The sequence below is a fragment of the Lissotriton vulgaris genome, chromosome 2_1, assembly GCF_964263255.1.
Source record: "Lissotriton vulgaris chromosome 2_1, aLisVul1.2, whole genome shotgun sequence".
Taxonomy (NCBI): domain Eukaryota; kingdom Metazoa; phylum Chordata; class Amphibia; order Caudata; family Salamandridae; genus Lissotriton; species Lissotriton vulgaris.
In genome coordinates this window covers 2,098,061,238-2,098,083,374 of record NC_141687.1, presented here as the reverse complement: position 1 = coordinate 2,098,083,374, position 22,137 = coordinate 2,098,061,238, and the positions used below count along the sequence as shown (strand labels likewise).

The 22,137-nt window shown below is 41.3% G+C and overlaps 1 protein-coding gene across 10 annotated transcripts in view; it reads left to right on the top strand.

The window, feature by feature from the left end:
- The window catches only part of RAB27A (RAB27A, member RAS oncogene family), a 465,531-nt gene extending 448,444 nt beyond the window's left edge, over positions 1 to 17,087 (top strand). For 5 of the 10 annotated variants that reach the window (XM_086958321.1, XM_086958323.1, XM_086958322.1 and 2 more), the window contains one exon: positions 14,071 to 17,087. In XM_086958321.1, the coding sequence (XP_086814447.1) occupies positions 14,071 to 14,275 (205 nt within the window). In that variant the 3' untranslated portion in view covers positions 14,276 to 17,087. The remainder of the gene's footprint in view (positions 1 to 14,070) is intronic. The other 5 variants (XM_086958326.1, XM_086958327.1, XM_086958328.1 and 2 more) reach the window with 2 other exon arrangements.
- The last annotated feature ends 5,050 nt before the right edge of the window (positions 17,088 to 22,137 follow it).

The following is a 22,137-nucleotide window of genomic DNA, read 5'->3' as shown; positions in this document are numbered from 1 at the left end:
AAAGTGGCGGTATGATTATGAGGGGTGAGAAATTTGTACCTCCAGAGAAACTAAGTTTTGCTTTAATTAACTTTGGACATGAAGGACATTTGGGCAGACTAACACAAAGAAAATAATTCGTAATTTTTACTGGGGGTCCTCTATGGACCAACAGATCACTTCTGTTGTAGAGGATTGTTTAATCTGCAATTCAAGTGATAAAGTAGTTAAGATTGTTTCCCCTCCGATTCAACATGTGGCGTTGCCTGATGGTCCATGGTTGAAATTGGCAGTGGATTTTGTGGGTCCATTCAACATATTACCTAACAAATGTAAATTTGCATTGGTTGTGGCCGACTACTTTAGCAAATGGTGGGAGGTCCATTTCATGTCACCAACCCTAATTCTAATGAGGTTATCAAATTCTTTCAAAGTCTATTTGCCTGGGAGGGTTTTCCGAAAGAGATCGTTTTGGATAATGGAGTTCAGTTTACTTCAAAGGAAATGTCTACCTTCTTGTCTCAATCGGGTATTGTTCACAAGAGGGTGGCTCTTTATCATCCACAAGCAAATGGCTTTATTGAGAGGAATAACCGTATTTTGGTGGAGTGTATACAATGGGCAGTCTCTTCTGATCTAAACATTAAGGAGGCTAACCAAAGTATGTTATGGGCACATAGAACGACTCTGAATGCAACCACTGGTTCAAGTCCGTTCAAACTTTTAAGAGGAAGAGAGGCTTCATTCCATCTGTGTCCAGCTTGGATGAGAGAACGGGGTTCATCATTACACAATAAGTCAACTCAGGAGAGTTTTTTTTACAAATAATCAATCTCATACTGATATGAATGTAAATAAGCATCAAGGGGGTCAAGTTGTTAACCCTTTCGATGCTCATGACGAGCTCAGCTCGTCATGATGCACAGTTGAGCTGTGCTGATGACGAGCTGAGCTCGTCATGAATAAAGTAAAATAGCAATTTCCAGCACAGGAGGGGGAAAACGCCTAGCAGCCAAGGTGTTAAAAGTCATCAGAAAACAATCATTCAGAGAGACTTTGTGTCCAACATAAAGGTTGGTGACTGGGTTAAGATCAAATCACCACATAATGTTCCTAAAGGCCTTTCTAAATTTGGTTCACCAGTTCAAGTTGATGCTGTTACGAAATTTGCAGTAAGAGTTAATGGCAAAAACTGGTGGAATCTTGCTTGTTCTATAAATTGCCCAAGAAGGTTGTTTCTCAGCTGGGGTGTGCTACCAGAGGGGAAATACAGAAGTTGAAAATGCTGGTAAAAATGATTCTAAGTTGGCTTATGTTCCTCCTAGGAGGAGCAGTAGGATTAGGGTTTCTCCTAAACACATGGACTTGTAGTTTTGGAATGCTATGGTGTTTTTGAATGTAATTTCCAAATGCAAATGCTATATAGTTTTTGGATGTAATTAGTTGTTTATTGAAACTTTAAAATGCAAATGCTATATGATTCTTCTTTTTTTATGATGTTTTATTCTTCTCATTTTCTCTATCTTATTTCTGTAGTTTCTTCCTTTTGCTTCTTATTTCATCTTTTAATTTTTAGGTTTTGATTTTTGTGAAAGAAGGGAAATATTGTAGTAATCTAGTTTATATCTCTATGTCTATGTCTTATCAGAACCTTACCTGGTCATGTCCATTCCTATGGTTACAGAATGTTTAGCTTTGAATACTGTCCTAGGATTTCTGTTTGTCAGTTCCTGGGAGCTCTTGTGACTAATGGCTAATAAATAAGGTCTGACCATTCATTTTTGGTTGTGTGGGCTCACTTCAATGCTCTATCTACGTGAGGTGTGGCTGTTATTGAGAGCTGGGCGTAGTTTCTGATTTCTGCATTGACCTGCTGCTTCTTTTGTCAGTTCCGTCTCCACCGCTAAGTGTATCGATAAAAGGGCAGGAGCTGATGTCAGTGCACCTGGTGGCACCTTATAGGGCTTAGTTCCGTAGCATTGTTCTCCAAAAGGTTTTTAATTGTCAAGTAATTCTATTTTTTCGTAGTTTAAAAAAGCTGCCTCTGAATCTCTCTGAAGGTTAGGACCTTCCGTCAAGCCACATTCGTTCCATAGCTTCTTTTCTAGCTTCCGACCACTATCTCTAAGTCAAAACAGACCTTTTCAATTTCAAGCAAAATTGTGTGGCCTTTGGTGTTAAGTTTACTGAGAAACCTCCTTCAGTTCTTTCTTGGCAGCTACAATGTAACCCAATATCTGGATCCAGTTAGTAATCTGGCTACTGCATACTAATTTAATTCCAATAAACTACTACCTAATGAACCATTTCCAAACCTCCTGCTATCAGCTACTTCATTTGTTTCTATCTGTATAAAAAAAACTGCGGTGCCCTTTGTCTTCCCTGCTTTTTGATTAGCTTATTAAACCACTGGTTAGAGAGGTTCTTAAAAATGCAGGATTTAATGGATTACAGTGGGACAGAAGGAATACAAACTTTTTTTCTACAGAAAAGATACTGTGTTTTTTGTTCTTACTGAACTATCTAAGATAGTTTCTTTCCTACTGGGAGTCGTCTATGTCTGGATAGAGTAAACTGAAGGAAATTGTGATATATATATATATATATATATATATATATATACATAGCTGCAGTCCTTGCAGGTAACAGCAGTGGAGCGGTGGTCGGGGGGGGAGGGGCGGAATCTCTGCATTGTCCCTCGAAATCCCCCCGCTGTTTCCTGCACGGACGGTGCGGATATATATATATATATATATATATATGTAGATATGTAGATATGTAGATATACACACACAACTGAGGCTCTTTATATGCAAGAACGTGAGAAATAAAGAATTTTAAAGGAAGGGAGATATTAAGATATTTTGTTACATCAATTCCGAAGGACCTTTGAAGAATTGAGTGTAATTTTGATCCATTGATTGACATATGCCAGAAATATTCAGCAAGTTGAAATTTGAGCCATGGTGAAAGCTCAACTCCATCAAACTGTCTGTTTAATTTAAATGTGTTTATTCATGTGCTAACTTACGCACTCCTGTGACATTGTATAAAAGTACTCAACTTCTACTGAAGCTATTTCAGTTTGGGTATATCTGAAACCACAAATATGTGTTGATTGTTTGGAGGTTTTAGCTATCCAGATTTAGACCGTATTATTGGTCATGGATTCTCATTCTTAATCAAAAGGAGAATAAGTGCACTTCTGCATTGGTGGATGCTTCCCCTCCTCCTTAGTCTCTAGTTGTTTAGCATGCTCAGGATGTATGAGATAGTCCCATTTCAAGCCTGCAGTCCCCATCTCTTTCTCAACAACAGATGCAGGCCCCTAAGCATGATTCCATCTTAAGACCTATACCTAGGGCATATAACTCAAATGTATATTTCCTACATGCAGAAGAGTAGCAGTAAGGTGTTTGGTATTGATGGACTAGTAATGGCAAATCCTCTCCAGTGAGAGTGGATTTACCATTACTAATGTGGAAATGCCATTTTGAGAAAAGTGGGCATTTCAACGCTCTTGGCTCTCTGTGACCTTGTCAGCCTGTCTCCAAACCACATCTGGGTGATAAGGGGACAGGTAAATCTATGCATTCCTGATAGACGGCTATAAACTAGGGGCCCTCAAGGAAAACTGCAGACCTCTGACGCCGAGGGGCTTTCCTGGGATGGGTAAGAGGGTGGGTGGAATTCACACTTGCATTCCAAGGGACAGGGTCCTAGCACCACTAAAGATATTAATCAAGCCTCCCAGGGTAAGATGGTAAACCGGACTAAATTTAGAGGGGGCCTGTGCATTTCAAAGGTGGGCTTTTGAACTAATGTCATCTTCAAAGGCAATTGTGCCTATAACTCCTATGGGCTCTGTCCTCAGGAGTTTGGAGAAGCTTGTGGGATTGAAACCATACTATGTTGGGACATCTACAAGATGAACTACTGGGGAAGGAGTGACTAAAACTAGATTATTGTGGTGGCCTGGGGTTTGTTGTGCTCCGGGAAGGGGACTATCACTTGGTGGATTGTGCTGGATATTGCTGGCCTGCAGCTTGGTCATGGCCCGTTTCCTAAAGCACTCTCCTAGGGCCTTTTGGCTGGCGTCCTGTCCACGAGATCCCAGGGACAGAAAGGATCTCCCCTGTCCACGAGATTGTAAGCACCATGCAGGGTGTGGCAGAAACAGGTGGAAGTTATCGTTGGTTGGAACAAGAGGAGTGGGCTCAAAAAGGTCAGTGGCCCATATGGGAATGCCATAATGTAAGGAGGTCTATGAGTACTGGGAAGTTTGCCGAATCCGAGGGACCCGAGCTTGCAACCGGAAACATGTGCTAGCTTGCACTTGGTAGCATGGGGTGTTGAGGAACGTTTGCCAAGTCTGTGGGACCCGAGCCAGAAGCTTGGACAGTTTCAACCTCCAGCTCGGGAGGACGACAGTGCCTGACATTGCGGCCTCAGTCCGAGGTCGCCGGTTCCCTCTTCCTGGACCCATGTCGCTAGATCTCTGTTGTTGGTAACATCGTGAGGGTTCTCAGTGTGCCTTATGTGCACCCACAGCTGGCTGCTTGGAGCAACTGCGGCTCGCATCTCCGACTGGGGGGAAACTGAATTGGGAGCGCTCCAGCTTTTGGTGTCAGTCATTTGCCTTTCTGGGGACAGTTATTAAGCAATAGTGAAGGTGCCACTGGGTGCTTTCACGGCCTGATCTGGATACACGAAACCAAGTAACGGCTTCCTTCCACTTTAGGTGGTCCTGAAAATGTTATCAAAGTGTCACCAGCAGGCGCAACATGTGTTCTTGGCTGATGTAGTTTGAGTAGCTGATGGGCCAGGACACGAGGCGTAGTCAAAACCTGTGATTTCTTGACCATTACATCTGTGTGGGGTATGCGATATTGGGGAATGTCATGGTTTATGCTAATGTGAATGCGGGAAAGTTGAATACTTCTGAACAGCCTGCATATGCTTCTGTTGTTTTTGATGTGGGAGTGATCCCTTCGATCGTGAATACCTCAGGAAAGTATGCTCATAGGTTTATATCGCTTTCAAGGCTGTTGGGATAACAAAGCAAGTTTATTCCTATGTAGGGTACATATATGTTCATGCTAGTCTGCTGCTAATGGTAAAGTTCAACAATTGCATATAACTGTAATGTTGTTTTGATTGCAATGTGTATGTGTAATACCAGTGTTTTATACATACGGTGTGAAGTCTTTGAGTAGTGTACTCTGTGTGTTGCAAAGGCGGTGCTGTGCTAATTCTTTATACTTTGACCCTGAGGATAACCCTGAGTGCTCTGTGGCAAGCTACCAAAGAGTGAGTACAGGTTATCTGACAAGGGCATCATACTCATCCTATCAGTGGATTCTGTCTTGTTTTGGTGTGTCCCAGCCAGTCAGAAACAGCTGAGTCTAACAGCAAGGTACAATATTTCTCTTGAAATACGAGAATAAAAAGCATCCATATGGTGGTCCTTCTGCAATTCTGGCACAGTTTTGATCATACATCGCTATTCCTGGAACCTTATATGCAATGGAGTATAGGTTGAGACTCAGTCTGGACAAGGATGCAGCAAAGCACAATCTACTGATGTCCATGGCCCTGTAAGTGGCATTATTATTATTATTATTATTATTGCATTTATTGAGCGCACAGCTACCCGGAGGTTTCCCGGCGCTTGCCTTGGGAACCCGTCCTGGCTTTTCCCTGTGAGATAGTCCCTACAGGGCATCCCCAAGGTGAAAGCCAGGCATCCCGCCGCAGGGGGGCCGTTGTGGAGATTAAGCAAGCTTAATGCCCAGAGTTGCAGAGTGAGAACACATGATTAGAGCAGGCACCGAAGCGAGAATTATCGAGTCCGTGGACATTTGAGCTCCAGACCCTGCCGCGTCGGGAATTGAACCCTGGTCCCGGGTCTGACCTAAACTTCCGGGTCTGCCTGCTCTACACCGTGAGCCACACTTCTCCGCATAACACCTATACCCTATTTCCTCAGCCATCCTCAAGACCACTGCTGCAGCTGTCTATCAATAAAAAACTTCTAAAAGAAGTAGCAAGGCCTATCGTCCTAGAACCCATAAAACCCTCCCTTCTTCCATAATGTGTCAGTGCTGCTACTCCCACTATTTCATAATTGAAAATCTGGAAGTGGGTGGGTTTTACTCTGTCCTAGAAATGTATGATTGATCTCAACCAGCTCCTCCCTTTCCAGATGTTCAAGATCTTGAGTCTTGCTTGGGTACTGCTATCTGTTCAGACCAATGGATAGTTATACTCTGTGCCTTTAGACTGCATTCCATATGCCCCGCTCCAGTAAACCTGTGGGCTGTTACTCCGATTCTACATGGGGAATAAGGATCCATCACTTGAACTACTTATGTAAAATGCTGCCCTTTGGCATGAAGACAGCCCCACAGCACTTTACGAAACTTCTGGCTTCTGTGGTAGTATGGCCACCAATATTCAAACACAAGGTGACCGTCTAAGGCACTTACAGTTAGCCCCCGGCCTTTACACAGTCACAGTCACAGCTCTTCCATCGAGCAGTGAGTTTGAACATACTATCCTTTCATTTAGTGATAGACTCTGTCTTTGTGGGTGACTGGGAAGAGGATGATCTGCATTACGCATAGATTTTTCTGTGGAAATGTACCTTTTTAGGGGTACACTGGTGCAGGGTCACCCTTTTGTCCACTGGTTCAAAGACCAACAAAATAGAGCTCGGCACTGGAGTTGGAATAAATAACAAGTTTATTAATCACCCATGAGTGGGACCACGTCCACACAACACTCAAGTGCTGCAGGAGGTAGTACACTGAATTTACAAACGTTGTCCCTTTTATACTGGTTTTCTGAAATGTAAGCATAGGGAGGGGGAGCAGAAATGCATATGGCAGCAGTTAATGGTTGACTGTTAACATCTGAGACCAGGTGCACTGGCAGCTAGAAACACTCAGCACATACTTTGCTTTAGCTGAGTCTGGAAGTCAACTAAAATAGATAACACAAGCAGAGTGAAAAAGACGAGCAGCAGAGGACGGGAGAATTACAAACGAAACGAAATGGACACCACAGCCAAAATGGCTGTCGCTTATCCTAAGTAAAATATTACACATTTCAACAGACAACCATTTTAGCATAAACTAAGACATTTTCTTATGCTTCAAAAGGGGTACGATAAATATAATGTATATCAATTAGCATCATATCGCCGACTTCTCGGTCTATTGCTAAACAGGCATTTACATTTTGGACATTCGGTTTAGATGGTAGACAAGTAGTGCAAGTGGAAATACAGAGGGAACAAAGCATTGGCCCGCATTGGGTACATAAACAACAAGAGAAGAGAATTGCAATAATTATGAATAAGGCCGACAATATTTTCAGACCCCACACAGAAAATATGTTCCAGAGCCATCAGATTTGTAGATGATAGTAACCTTCACTTCCACAAATGAAGTAAGTGTTGTGTGAGGATAGAAAACTACTATTGTTTGTTTCAGTAATGTTCAATACTGTAGTACAGTCACTTTTTCCCACTTGTTCCCACTGGGATACTACCAAAACTGCTCACATAAAGATTTACTCTAGTAACAGCAATAACAAAAGGCCTGTTACCTTTGGCTGTTCGAGTGTTGGGGAAAACATAACGTGTGGAGGAATTTCCTTTGCAATACTCATCCATTTCTCGTACAGTTCCTTTGGCTTGTGGGTCCCCTTCCTCATCGGGGTAACAAACTTTATTGAGTTTTGCATTAAGTTCGTCTTATATCAGATAGAGTAATATTAGCAATTTCAGAGGCCCACAACATTGCAAACCAGGCTGTACAGGAGCCATTATGCGAGAATGGCAAGGGAATGAAAGGCGTTCCTCCCTTCTTCTGATGAGCTGGCATCATTCCGCATACCCAGCAGTTGGTAGTGCTCGTAGCATTATTTGTATGAAAGTGTTATTGAGATACGACATTCGGACTTCTTCTCATGATAGGGAAGAGTGAAATAATAATGTTCAGTGGGGACAGGAGTAGTAGCAGTCTGTAAGTTTCCAGGACAGTGGATCAAACAGTCTCTTTTTGGGATAAAATGTCTTTCTTCCTGGATTTAAGCAGATATCTAGATGTACCAGGGATCGTGTGGTTCGGGAGGACTTCCTCAGGTACTTCAGGTGACGCAGCTTGCCTTTTCTTGGTAATCAGAATGTCGCTGTGATCTTTCTGCGCAGTAGGTTCCACCAAGGCAAACCAAACTTTCTTGCAGTGTGTAACATGTACCCAGTTCTTCCTGTTGGTCACTTGCACTGCAGTTCTGGTAGCAAGGAGGACCTGCTCTGGGCCACGTCAGCGAGTTTCCAAGCAATTCACCCACTAAAAGACTTTGATCATCACCTGGTCGCCAGGGCGCAAATTGTGTTCAGCACCTTGCGACCTGTCTGAAAGAGCTTTCCGTACCTGCTGATAAATAGAAGGCAAGCTGTCAGTTAACTGGAACAAATAGTCACTCATCAACACGTGGGGAAAATCATGTATAGGGCGAGGCTACAGGACCCCCAAATATTCATGGGCCTGCCAAAAACAATTTCATGCGGCGTAAGGTCAGATCATGTATGTGGTATTGAGCAGTGCCGGCAATATCAGGATGATCTCAAACCTGCAGGAGTTGTTTTGCTATTGAGGATGCACCAACATGTACCGGCCCATGTGCCATTTGAATCAAGGGATATAAGTATGCTTTGGGTAACTTCCATTTGGTCATATCTTTATTCCTCCAACAACCCTCCTCATCCATTAGACCATTGGACCTATTTCATCAGGAGAGGCAGATTATTGCATGTACAGCACTTCCTGCCTGGCATCATGCCAATGTTCAGCTTGTGACTTCACCACATACATGGAGGTGGTACTTTGCTGGATTGCGGTCTCACAGGCTGTGTGCTCTGCAAATGCATTACCCGCTCCTATTTTATCAGTCATTTTCTGGGTGCACTACATTTAACAATTGCCACTTTCTTAGGATAGGTTAGGGAGTAAGAATATTATGCACTAATTTTGACTTCACCATCTATGTCCCATGTGAGGAAACCCCTTTGTTTCCACAAACGACCATAATTGTGTGCTACCAAGAATGTGTACTGGCTGTAAAAATATTAACAAGTAAGTATGCACTAAGCTCACATGCTCTAGTTAGTGAGGGTAGTCTGGAGTTCCTAATACTGGACTGGTGCAGAACAAAGAGCATGGAATGACTGTTGGAAGGCATTCTGACATTTAGTAGTCCATTGGAAAGACATTGGAGTGTCTTTTGTCAAAAAGGGCCAACAAAAGTTTAATAATGTGCGAAAAACTGGCGATCCACTGCCTACAAAAAGAAGAAAGGCCAATCAGTGCACGGACATACTTCTGCATTCGGGGCACGGGAGTGTCTAAAATAGTCTGTTGCGATCTGATGAGTGCAATTCCCTCCTTAGACAGGAGGTGACCTAAATAGGTAGCCTGCTGTCTACAAAATTGTAATTTCTTACTAGAGACTTTGTGATTATGCGATACAAGAAATGATGACAATAATAGTGTACCTTCTTCACATTGCTCAGGAGTATCTGGTCGCAGAAGTCTATTCAACTACACCAGAAATAGTAATAATCCCTAACTAGCTACCATAAATTAAATTCCTCTGAAATCTGAAGTAAAGCAAAAACGAGACAAAGTATGTACATAGAAGCAGGACTGCAATTTTATCAGTGCCCCAAGCATAGAAAGACTTACTTATCCCTTGATTACAAATGAGTCGGATGGGAGTGAGGTATTTTTACCAGTTGTGGTAAATACATCCTGTTAGCAACTTTTAATTGGAAAAAGGGGCATCACATGTCTAACTTGATGCTCACAACACCTAGTTTCACGTGCATGCGTTTATTCCACATTTTCACACAGCAAATTATGGCACGTTTGACCATGACAACATTTACCGGCGGAGAATTGCATAGCAAGGAGTAAATAAAGTGGTGCTCAAAATGCCAATATGTGCAGTAACGACCACTACCATCCTATGTTCTTAGTGTCGCTGGCTTGAGCTGCCCTGATCCTCGTGCCTCAAAAGTGCAAAGCCCGCTGTATTTACTATTGACCAGCCCACCTCTCTTCAAAATCCGATCAAACATGGCCCATTTGCCAACCCTTCTTGTTAGTGACCGTGTGATACCGATTAATCTACTGCCCTTTCAGAAAGGGTGTCTGAATCGTTTGATCCATGGCTTCAAAGAAGGAACAAAGCCACCAGCCATGTCTGTTCTCTGATCTCCAGGTTTTGCCCTGCCCCTACCCAAGCGGTCATTTGCTAATGAGGTTTTTACGCCTCGCTGCCTGTGACTCAATTAACATCTTCCCATGTATAGGCATTTATACATCCCAGTAATATTATTTTACACTTTCACAGTAGTGAAATGACTATCCTTGAGACAACATGATTTTTCCAAGCGATTTGATGCTCTTGAGGTGTATAAACACAAACCGCAGTCATGCAACACCAAAACTAGCAAATGAAGCATTACCACTGATAAACAACACACATGCGCTATTTCAGTACTGCTCTCCTGCATGTGATGGGTGAATTCATTGTCAAGGGCCTGAAAAAAATATAAGTCCTACATGTATTATCTACCAGGGGCCTTAGTCTGTAGAAATGCTATAAGTGTGAAAAGATTACTCCTCAGAAATTACCACTAAACATGGTGGAAATGTTGGAGTCATTGGTATTTCTTACAACCGGTAGTATGCTATTACTGTTAGTGGTAGAAATATCAGAACGAAAATTCAAATGTTCTGCAGTAAAAGAAGTAAATATATATTTTTATTTACCTTTGTCGTAACTTTTTCCTGCAGCAGAAAATGCCACAGGCTAACATTAAATAGTAGCAATTAAAAGGGCAGTGACAGGAATTGTGGCAAAATTTGTCATGACTAGAGTGTGTTGTTGCCATACCTAGATCACTCTTCAGGTATAGGCGTTGCGTTACGGTTTTACCCAGTTTAAGATTTGCTCAGAGCTGAACCTATTTTTTATTCTTCATATTGCTGTTTTAGATCACCTTATTTTAATGCTGTGGTCAGACTGACAGTAATGCATTTACTCCTGGTTTTAATCCTGCAGCAAGGTAAGTTCACTTATGAGATGGGTGGTATTTTAAAACAAGCAGTATCTTTCATTTTCCACTAGTGTCCAAATAATGCTTCCTGTTGGGCGCCTAAGACACCTACTATGTAAATGGCTATAATTACTGGCAATGCCAAGGACGTCAAGTGCACAGTATTAATACATCTCACACTGCTTGCTAAGCAAGCCTTGCTTCTATCACTGGGCATAGTGCAGGTAAAGAAAAGAGAACAGTTACCTAAATCTACTGAAGTTTTATCTGCCTGGAGAAGGCAACTTTCATCCTTCCAAATAAAAAAAAAACAAGAGTACCATTAAATGAGGTAATAGTAACACCCGTCGCAGGGCTTATCAAAGACAAAAGTACGCTAAACAAATTATTAATATTCAAGTGCTACCAAGTATCCAGAGAAGAACATGACAGGCATACTTAGGCACAGCCTGTCCTAATAGGCAGCAGTCAGCCCAAGAAGCAACAAGATCAATGGGTTTCAATTTTGTATAGTACAGAGAGAGAGAGGCCAATAACAAGAAGGGTCAAATGCACCAATGTAAACAAAACAAGACAAATACAGGCTTTTATACACACACAAAACATACACATAAAAGCACCTAAGCATACAGACAACATGCACAAGCACCCAGATGTATGTCAATCGTGCACAAAAATAGAGTACAACAAAACTATCATAGCTAGCATATCGAATACAACAGTAATGTGAATGGCAATTTTTATAATCTAACTATGGACTCAAAATTCTTAATGCTACATCTAATGGCCACTGTAAGTCGAGTTCTTTCTTTGTGTATTTGTTCCACAATGAACCGTACATTATGGGGGAAATACCTTATTTACTATACATCTCCCTGTAGGGGGTACCTTCTGGAGGGGCTGGCTGACTTTATTCAAAACTAATCTTGGTACCACAAGAGCAGCAACACCACTTACGGAGTGTGCTGAGAATAGGCATATTTTACAAATATGTGTAAAATATTACTACTCCAAACAAATATTCCAAAAGGAGAAAATCTCCACATTACCTGCCTTCAATTTTTGCAAAAAAGTGAATAACAAATCCAAACCAAAAGACCCAGGCCACACACATCAAGAGTGTCGCTTCAGCGACATTACCAAACCAAAGTCTCCAACTCCCACCTGCAAATCTCTGAGGCCTAATGATCACTGCAAAATGACGCCAAAGAAAACCCCAGTTGAGACGGCCACCACCTGGAGGGTCAAATCGGGAAAACCAGAAAAATCCACCAGCCTGCAAAGACAAGGGTCTCATCATGCAGTGTGCATCCTCAGTAATAGTTTGATTCTCTGTGCAGACCCCTCCTTTGGGCGACCTCATCTCCGAAGGGGCCCTACGAGTCGGGCGCCAACTGTGGAAATGTACCTTTTTAGGGGTACACTGGTGCAGGGTCACCCTTTTGTCCATGGGTTCAAAGACCAACAAAATAGAGATCGGCACTGGAGTTGGAATAAATACCAAGTTTATTATTCACTCATGAGTGGGACAACACAACACTCTCAAGTGCTGCAGGAGGTAGTCCCTATTATACTCGTTTTCTGCAATGTAAGTATGTGAACGGAAATGGAAAGAACAATTTTAGAAATAGCTATCAGCAAACAAGAGCAGATGAATAACCACTTGGTCAGCAAAGTGGGAGGGGGAGCAGAAATGCTTATCGCAGCAGTAAATAGGTGACAGTTAACCTCTGAGAGCAGGTGCACTGGCAGCTACAAACCCTCAGCACGTACATTGCTTTAGCTGAGTCAGGAAGTCATATAAAATAGATAACACAAGCAGAGTGAAAAAGACGAGCAGCAGAGGATGGGAGAATTACGAAGGAAACTAAATGGACACCACAGCCAAAATGGCTGTCGCTTACGCTAAGTAAAATATTACACATTTCCACATGTCCATCACCAACAAAATAACCATTTATTTATTTTTCTGCCGCATGAGATGTGGACTGTTCCGTGTATTTTTCCTCTGTTTTGCTAGCTCACTGAGACCTCTGTCACACTTGCCCCTCAATCTCTGTGGTCTCTCACCTTTGCGTAGAATATCGTGACTTTTTCTGCTGCTCTCATCTTCCTTTCATAGCTTTGTGTAAGCTCTTCACCACATGTCTAGTTCCGCTGTCTCCCTCTGTGCCATCTCTTTATCTTTTCCCTCTGAATCCTGGTTCCCTTTCTCCTTAGTGTCTCTCTTCTCATGTGTGGTGTAACCTCTCACAAAATTGCAACACTGGGGGTTTTCTCTGCTCTCTCTCCCTGTGTGTCTCTTGGTCTTTAGTGCCTATGGAACTTGTCTCCTGTCTGTCGCTGATGTTTCTCTATGAATTCTCTCCTCTTTGTGACTGAGGTCTCCCTTGTCTTCCTATATGTAAAGTGTAAAGAGTAATTTCTATTTTAATACACTTGAGTAAGGATTTTTTAACATAACATTTTAGTTGCATGTTTGACTCAAAAGGGGCGACTCCTGTTTTCAGAGCCAGTAAAGGTAAGTCCCTCTTCCCTATCCTGCGTGCCTATATATCTTTCACATGCAAGCAAGTGTTTCATCCTTGTTGAAAATGTCATATAAAATGTATTTATTTGTGTGCAATTAAATTGGTATTGCTTGCTTGAAACGTGTCAAAAGTAGCATTTAACGCAAAGGCTGCGCACTATAGAGTACGTAGTTACTCTGTGTAAGCTATTGCTTTATTCAATTGAAATTAATTCCACTAAGTAATACTTATTTGTAAAGGGCCGCTCTTCTCATTATTGTGGTTTTGGAAACTAATCATAATACATTTTAGGCCCTTACCTGAATCTTTGATTTCCCTGTTTTTTTTTTCTTGTATCTTTTACTTTGTGTTTATCCATCATACTCGGTCTTATTATAATCTCTCTCAAATACTGGGTAATCATGTGTGATATGTTCCATTGATTTCCAGGATACCTTACTACGAAACCAGTGCTTCTCAGGGCACTAATGTGAGCGAAGCGGTCGAAAATCTGCTGGACCTCATCATGAAACGCATGGAACGGTGCGTGGACAAGTCTTGGATACCTGAAGGGGTGGTACGGTCCAACGGCCACAGCTCTACAGAGCACTTACATGTGGACAAAGAGAAGGACAAAGAGAAATGTAGCTGCTGAGAGTGAAAGGAACTGCAGCAGTTCAAATGCCATAAGTATATATTTCTTAAGTACCGGTACTGTTTAGTGAATTTCAGCTAAAAGGAGGTATTCCCCACTTGCTAAACGTTTCAGGAGTTATTCGTCTTTGTTTCTGATATTTGGCAAATGTAATGCTAAATGTTTTCTGGGTGTTCCACATGATATGAATAATTGTCCCCATATAGAAAGTTCTTCAACGCTTAGGCAAACTTTGGTACTTAACTTGGTGATACTAGAGCTGCATTAGCAGAAGATGAGGCCTAAAAACACCACTGTTATTTTACCACCAGTGCCAGGATCATTAAGACAGATCAGGAACTGCATGTTGGTGTTATCTCCCCTGCTTGACTTTCATTCTTGTGGTACTGTTTCATAACTCAAAGTTGTCCTTACTTTTTAAGGAAGTATGTTTTATAAATAAAGGTTTATTAGCTTTGTATTTTAGCCAAAAAACCCATATTTAAAATGTCCCCCTTCTGAGATACCTTTGCATGTGGTAATCCTGAGCTGATTCATTTGATTTATGGGACCCGAGCAGATAAGATAGTTTTCCAAAGCATTGTTGTTATATTGTTCTTTATGAACGTATATTATAGTAGACACTGCTGTATTTTCAACATCTTTATTTGTTCTCGGCAATTGAATAAATTACCTAAAATATGTCTACTTGCAATTTGAAATAGGCGACCATTGCTTACCTAGAGATTGTTATTGTTATACTGTTGCTTCAAGTGGGAATGTTTGTAGCTAACTTTTGTTTTTTCTGAGAGGTAGAGGTGCAAATGTACCGGGAGCCACGTGGTAAATCTCATTTGCCTTAGCCATTTTTAACATGTTTGTTATGCCAACAATAATTGTGAAAACTGTATTCCCATCGCAGAGGAAAACCACTTCTCTGTTTATGCATAGGTGTTATCTAAACTCATGAAACGGAGCTTCCTGTTTCATAATATCTAAGTGTATTACACTCAATCTAATTACAAAATATTGATTTGTTTTGAACGACCTGCCAGAACGCTTGTGTTATATTGCAAACTTAATATATTAATCTATACCTGTATTATACACACAATTTTACTGAAGGTGAGGGTTAAAAAGTAAGAACAAAATAAAGGGTAGCCCAGAAATTGACACCTGCTGATGTATGTATGTGCTTCTATATACACATAAATTATATGTCAATTTTCTTATGTTTCAACAGGAATTTAGGGCAGAGTAATTTCATGAGGGCTGGTGCTTTTCGCTGAAATTTTTGTCTCAAGTTTACTTTTTGGACCATGTAGCTTCGAAATGTGGATATAGAAAATTTCAAAATGGGTTCCTTTATGGTGAAACATCCTAAACCACGAACTTATGATGTCGAATCACTGGATTAATAACATTGAACGCTTTCCAAATGGCTAGTTACCTTTTTGTATATCTTCTGCTTCAATGCTCCATTTGAATATACATTGCAGTAGCATTGGGTTTTTTAAAATGTACATTTTCCAAAATGTTAATTTTCGCTTGTCATGGGAATTGTCCGGAGTTCTTATTCCAACAAATAATGTACAGGACATGGAAACAATGTTTTTAATTTTTGTGTCTTTAATTGTGGTATGTGTGGACGCCGTACATTCAATATGGCATGCAGTTGTGGGAATTATATCACTAAAAACACTATCCTGCCAAAAAAAATTCAAGTGCCATTTATGACTGCTTGTAAATTGTATGTATTTGAGTATGACCGCATAAAATCACAATGTGTTGAAACAGCATTGCTCCTCTTCAATAACTTTTTCATTACTGCATGCATTTCGGCAATTCCATGCTCCGAACTAACCCAAATAGGTGCTTACTGCCTGGCATGTGGATGTGAGGCCACTTCCAACAAGAGAAAAAAAACGTCTTTTTAAAACTATTAAATTGGCTTGAAGCACATTGCGTAGGGACAAAAATGAAATAATGAAATGATTAGTTACTATATTTAATCTAATTTTAGGACAAAAAAACTACTGGCACAAGTTATTGTATATCAGATTTTTCTTATGAGTCAAATTATTATGAATGTGTGGCATCCTCCTTGACTATTAGAAAATAGAATGGTATTTTACACAATGCAAGGCGATAAAGAAAAACATAACATTTATTGGGATGAAGTTATTTCATCAGTGCCTTGCTAAAATGTTAAACTATAGCACATTTAATATTTCTTGCATGCACAACCATTCGGCTTATTGTAGAATACAAAGCAAGCATACATTCAAAATTAGTTTTACTGAAAATTATTTCACCCAGAAGATATCGTTATTCATCTACTCCAACAAAATTTGGAAAAGTGTGGTTATTTACTGAGAATGCTTCGAGAGGAAAATATTTTTGTTCCCAGATTTTATACTGTAGAGAGGTTTGTAGTTCCTTAGTAATGAAGAAAATGTTCCCCTTGAGAATGCCTTCAGATATTGTTCAAAATGTATTTTTAAAAGTGGAGGAGACTGTCAATCAAGAGGAATTCCCCACATCTAACAAAAAATATGTTTACAGCATTTAAGTGATATTGCCACTTTAAGGGCCACTGAGGGGTTTATACAAATATCCAAGGCAGTAGAATGCCATGGCTAAATAAACCACCACAGGCATGGTCAACCGCTAGTTTTAGCAGACTAGTAAATTAAATGAAGTATATTTATCTCTTAAGAATAGTTAATAGATGCTGATATATTTAGATTTGATACTAAATGCATAATTGCTATATTTTTGTCTTGCATATTGTATCTATTTACAAAACTGTATAAAGTACTATACAACTTTACCAACTTGTTTCAGTTTGTTCTTTCTCTCTCCATATATGGTTAAATATATACATGCGTGTGCGTGTATTTATGTATGTGTGTGTATATATATATATGTATGTATATATATATATATATACACACACACACATATATACAGGTAAAATAAAAATGAATTGTATAAATGTCTGTCTCGTAATGATTTTATTTGACTCTTTTTTAGCGACTGTGCATATACATGTTTCATAGTGAGAGAAAATGAATCCCACATTTCTCCTGTGTTGCCTAGTGTGCCCTGGATATGCCATTGCAATAATTGTTACTTCAGCTGCTTTAGCTATTACTATGTGTTGACCTTCATTGCAAATAACATAACATAACATAACATGAGTATTTGTAAAGCGCACGTTCACCACTACGGGCATCTTGGCGCTGAAATAACAGATGTTTGTTGTTACCCAACTCAATGGTACTCATTTTATCGACCCCAAATGGATGAAAGGCTGAGTGGACCCGCCGGGATTTGAACCTGTGACCATGAGGTCGAACACAGGCCCCTGCAGTAGACGCATTAGTCCACTGAGCCACCAGACCCGGCTGATGCAGGGGCTAGGGAGACTTTCACTCGTACTACACTCCCACCCGATGGTGAGCTATACTCCCTCGCCACGCTACTCTCGCTTAGACCTCCACCGTTACCATGCCATCATACTAGATCCCCAAACAATGTTATTTATAGTTGTACTACCCCATCGCCCAGGGTAGGGCTGCGATCGGCCAGAAAACATCGAACTAGGACTCTGACAGATAAGGGTCAAAACAGCTCTGTAATGAAACCTGGCTTTCTTATTAATGCCAGGTCTCTGGTTAAAAATAATGTAGCCTTTAAGGATTTCGTATTGTTAAGGGAACCTCCTTGGGTCTTTATAACTGAGACTTGGGGTTCAGAGACTGCCAGTCCGGATCTGGTCGATGCCATTCCTGAGGGCTATGCCTTGGTCCGTATGGACCGGGAAAGGCGCAGAGGTGGGGGTTGTGAATTCTCTGCAAAGATGGTTTCACATGTCTTATTGACCCCCTCGGATAAATTTGAAGCTCTATACTTCTCTATACAGTTTGCCTCTACATCTTCTTTTTCTGGCATTCTGTGCTATAGGCCCCCGGGCCCCATCTGCTCCTGATATACTTGAGATCTTAGAGCCATTTATTAACAGGCCTCAGTTTACCCTCCTGGGTGACTTCAATTTTCATCTTGAAAAGTCTGATGACCCTGACACTATGGCATTGGTGGAGGGTCTGAATGCCTGTGGCCTCAGCCAACGGGTAGATGGTCCCACACACCTTGCCGGACATACGTTAGATGGTATCTTTTCCAATGACAACAGGGTAGGGACTGAACCGCCAATCCCGCTATCCTGGTCAGACCACTGGGCAGTTCCCTTCCATCTAATCACACCTTCCCCTATACCTAAAAATGCCAAAACATGGGAAACCATAAGGAATTTTAGAGAGGTTAACAACATATCCTTAGCTCCTTTTTTGACAGAGGTTATCTCTTCACATGGGTCGGACCCTAATGTTGCTGCTTGTAGTTTGTCCAGGGCATTGAACACGGCTATGGACACTCTAGCACCACCTAAGAAACATTATCCTGCCAGGAAGAGCCCCTCTGCCCCTTGGTACTCTGATAGACTGAGATTGTTATGGCAGAAATGTAGACAAAAAGAAAGATCCTGGATTGCCCATCCCAATGCTCCCGAGAAAAGCCAGCACAAACTGGCCTTAAAGGAATATAAAAGGGCGATAATAGAAGAAAAAAGGAGCTATTTTATTAACACCACTGTTGCACTTAAATCTTCGAGAGAGCTTTTTAAAATCATTAACTCCTTATCCTCACCTAGGGCCGTTAATTCAGTGGTTGAGACACAGGCGCTATGTGATAATATCGCGAATTTCTTTCATACTAAAATAGCCGATATACCCACTGCTCTAGAAAACTAAATTTGGACCTGAACACCGGGCAACCTTCTACTCTACCCTCGCCCCATTGCCCGGTTGTGTCTGTGGTCTCGGAAGCAAGTCTCTGCTTCCGTCTGACTAACTTCCCTAAGATGTCATTGGAAGAACTTAACCATCTCCTCGACACTACCAAGTCCAGTTCCCCTCTAGACCCCTGCCAGTTAAAAACTCTCAAAGCTTGTAGAGAGGTTGTTCTTCCACCGCTACTGGAAATTATGAATATGGTCATTACTGAAGGGATCTTCCCCTTAGTCTGGAAAACCGCAGTGGTTAAACCCCTGCTAAAAAAGGTCTCCTTGAATCCTGAAGTTCTCAAGAATTTTAGGCCTATTTCCTTACTTCCTGCCCCGGCCAAAATTCTTGGAACATACATCAACAGCCACCTGACCTCATTCCTGGAGACCCATAAACTTTTGGATGTCTCTCAACATGGGTTCCGTGCAGCCCATAGTACAGATACGGCCCTCACTGTAGTTGCTAATAACATCAGGTCAGTGGTAGTCAGAGGCCAAACCGCTTTGTTGGTTCTGTTGGACCTCACGGCGGCCTTCGACACCCTGTCCCCCTCAATTCTGGTCGACAGACTGAGGGAGATAGGTGTCGAGGGCAGTGCTCTGAATCTCCTTTCTTCATTCCTGCTTCAGAGACAACAAAGAGTAAAACTGGGCAATTTCTTGTCTCCCTCTCAGGCGGTACAATGTGGGGTCCCACAGGGCTCAGCTTTGAGCCCTGTATTGTTTAATATAAATGTGACCCCTCTTGCTAAAATTGTAAGATCTTTTGGATATCAAGTGCTTTCTTATGCCGACGTTACCCAGATCATCGTCTCCACCTCCCAGCCTATACAAGACTCCGCCCCCAGATTTAGAGCATGTATGGAAGCAGTAGCAATATGGATGATACGTAACCATCTCAAATTGAACGGAGAGAAGACCGAAGTCTTGGTCTTTGGAGGGAGTCATGAGTTGTGGAACAAAGATTGGTGGCCTGATTCCCTTGGGGACTGCCCCCAGCCGGCACAATCTGCCAGGAACCTGGGCGTATTATTGGATCCGGCCCTCTCATTTGACCTACAGGTCAACAAAACATTGGCCACATGCTGTACCATCATTCGGACACTAAAAAAGATCACCCCTTATCTGTCCTTGGAGGCACGTAAACAGTCAACGGTAGCCCTGATATCTTCCAGGCTTGACTATTGTAATGCGCTCTATGGGGGCATTAATAAAAAATTGATTCAACGCCTTCAGGTGGCCCAGAATGCCGCTGCTAGGCTGGTTCTCAACCTGCCTCGGCGATCATCTGCCACTAGGGCCAGAAAAGAGCTCCACTGGCTACCTATCCAAGCCAGGATTTCTTTTAAACTTCTATGTATGGCTCATTTGGCGATATTTGGGTCAGGTTCGGAAGGGATTAAATCTTTAGTTAGCCCCTATATCCCCAGCAGATCCCTTCGCTCCTCCTCCAAAAACCTGCTTACTGTCCCTAGATTTAACAGGGCAAGATGGGGAGGAAGAGCCTTCTCCCTCTTAGCTCCCAGACTCTGTAACTCGCTTCCGGCTGAACTGTCTGATCAATCCTCTTTGCCGGTCTTTCGTAAACTCTTAAAGACATGGCTCTTCTCCCATGCCTATTAACCTGATCTTTATTTTTTTTATTTTGTCTGCTTTTTTGTTTCTTGTCTGTTACCTGCGCCTTGATGCCCCTTGGGGTTAAGTTCTTGCGCATTATAAATCACCATTCATTCATTCAAATGACAGTTGAACAAAGAAAGCATTATTCTAGAGAGGACTTATTTCAGAATCTGCTCTTTAGCGACTAGATTTGTTTTTGAGAACATTATTGTCTCGGAGTGTGAAAACGTGTGCCATTGCAGTTTACTTGATTTATTCACACCACCAGTTTTGAACCTTGCCTTTTAGGGATCCTGCTGATGACCCTAAGGTAGGTGCCAATAGCCTCTGTGTCGGTGCTTAATTTGAATAAAAAAAATTAAAAAGTGCTGAACCCTACCACATGCAGTGCCCTGAGAAGCCTACAAAAATCTGATTAGTGCTGCATTTCACAGTTCAAACTCACTCAAGAAGACAAAAAATATCACATAAAAGCTTATACACTACCCCGTCATTACACATCTTACTGAAGATACCAATACGAACTATAGTGTCAACAAGGGGATGGATTCATGAACCTATGGAAAAATACATAGATCAATATTTACAACACAGTGTACATCACATGATGTCCTATGTAAAAGACACCACAGATTTTCTCATTAAACTGAACGAAATCAAGATGGAGGAACATCAGAACATATTACTTTGTGCCATCATTGTAAAATCCTTGTATGCATCTATTTCTCACGATGTAGGTCTAACAGCCGTGGAACATGCACACGTCAATTCTACTTTGGACGAGGATTTGAAAGTGTTAGCATGGAACTAATGCACTTCACACTTTATCAGTTATTTCCAATGGGAATAGAGCTACAATATACAATTGTCCTCAATGGGAAACAGTGCAGCTCCTTGCTATGCTAATCTTTTTATGAAAATGTTTGAGGAACATATTTACACTAACAACAAGTAGACTAACAATTTGAAGTCATATATGAGATTCATTGCTGATATATTTCTGGAATGGAAAGGAACAAGATTGGAATTGGGAGAAGGGATTACTGGGTTGAACACAGTAGACAACTGTATACAATTCATCCGTAAAAAAACATGACACAGATTACCTTTTTGGATGCCAAAATATCCATAAAAAATGGGCAATTCACTACTGATATCTTCGTAACTGATCAAAACAATTTCCTACACTTAACAAGTTTTTACAAGTTTTCTTTAAAGAAACATTTACCATATTCACAGCTTCTTAGAATCTGGAGAATAACAACTGACACAACAACATAAAACCCGGGCAAAACTATGAAGTGTGAAAAATTTGAAAAGAGAAACTATCCAGAGAACATTATCAGAGAGAAGAAAAACAGAACAGAATTACAGGGCAACAAACCATTTACTAAAAAGCGGTTGAAAAATTCTCAAC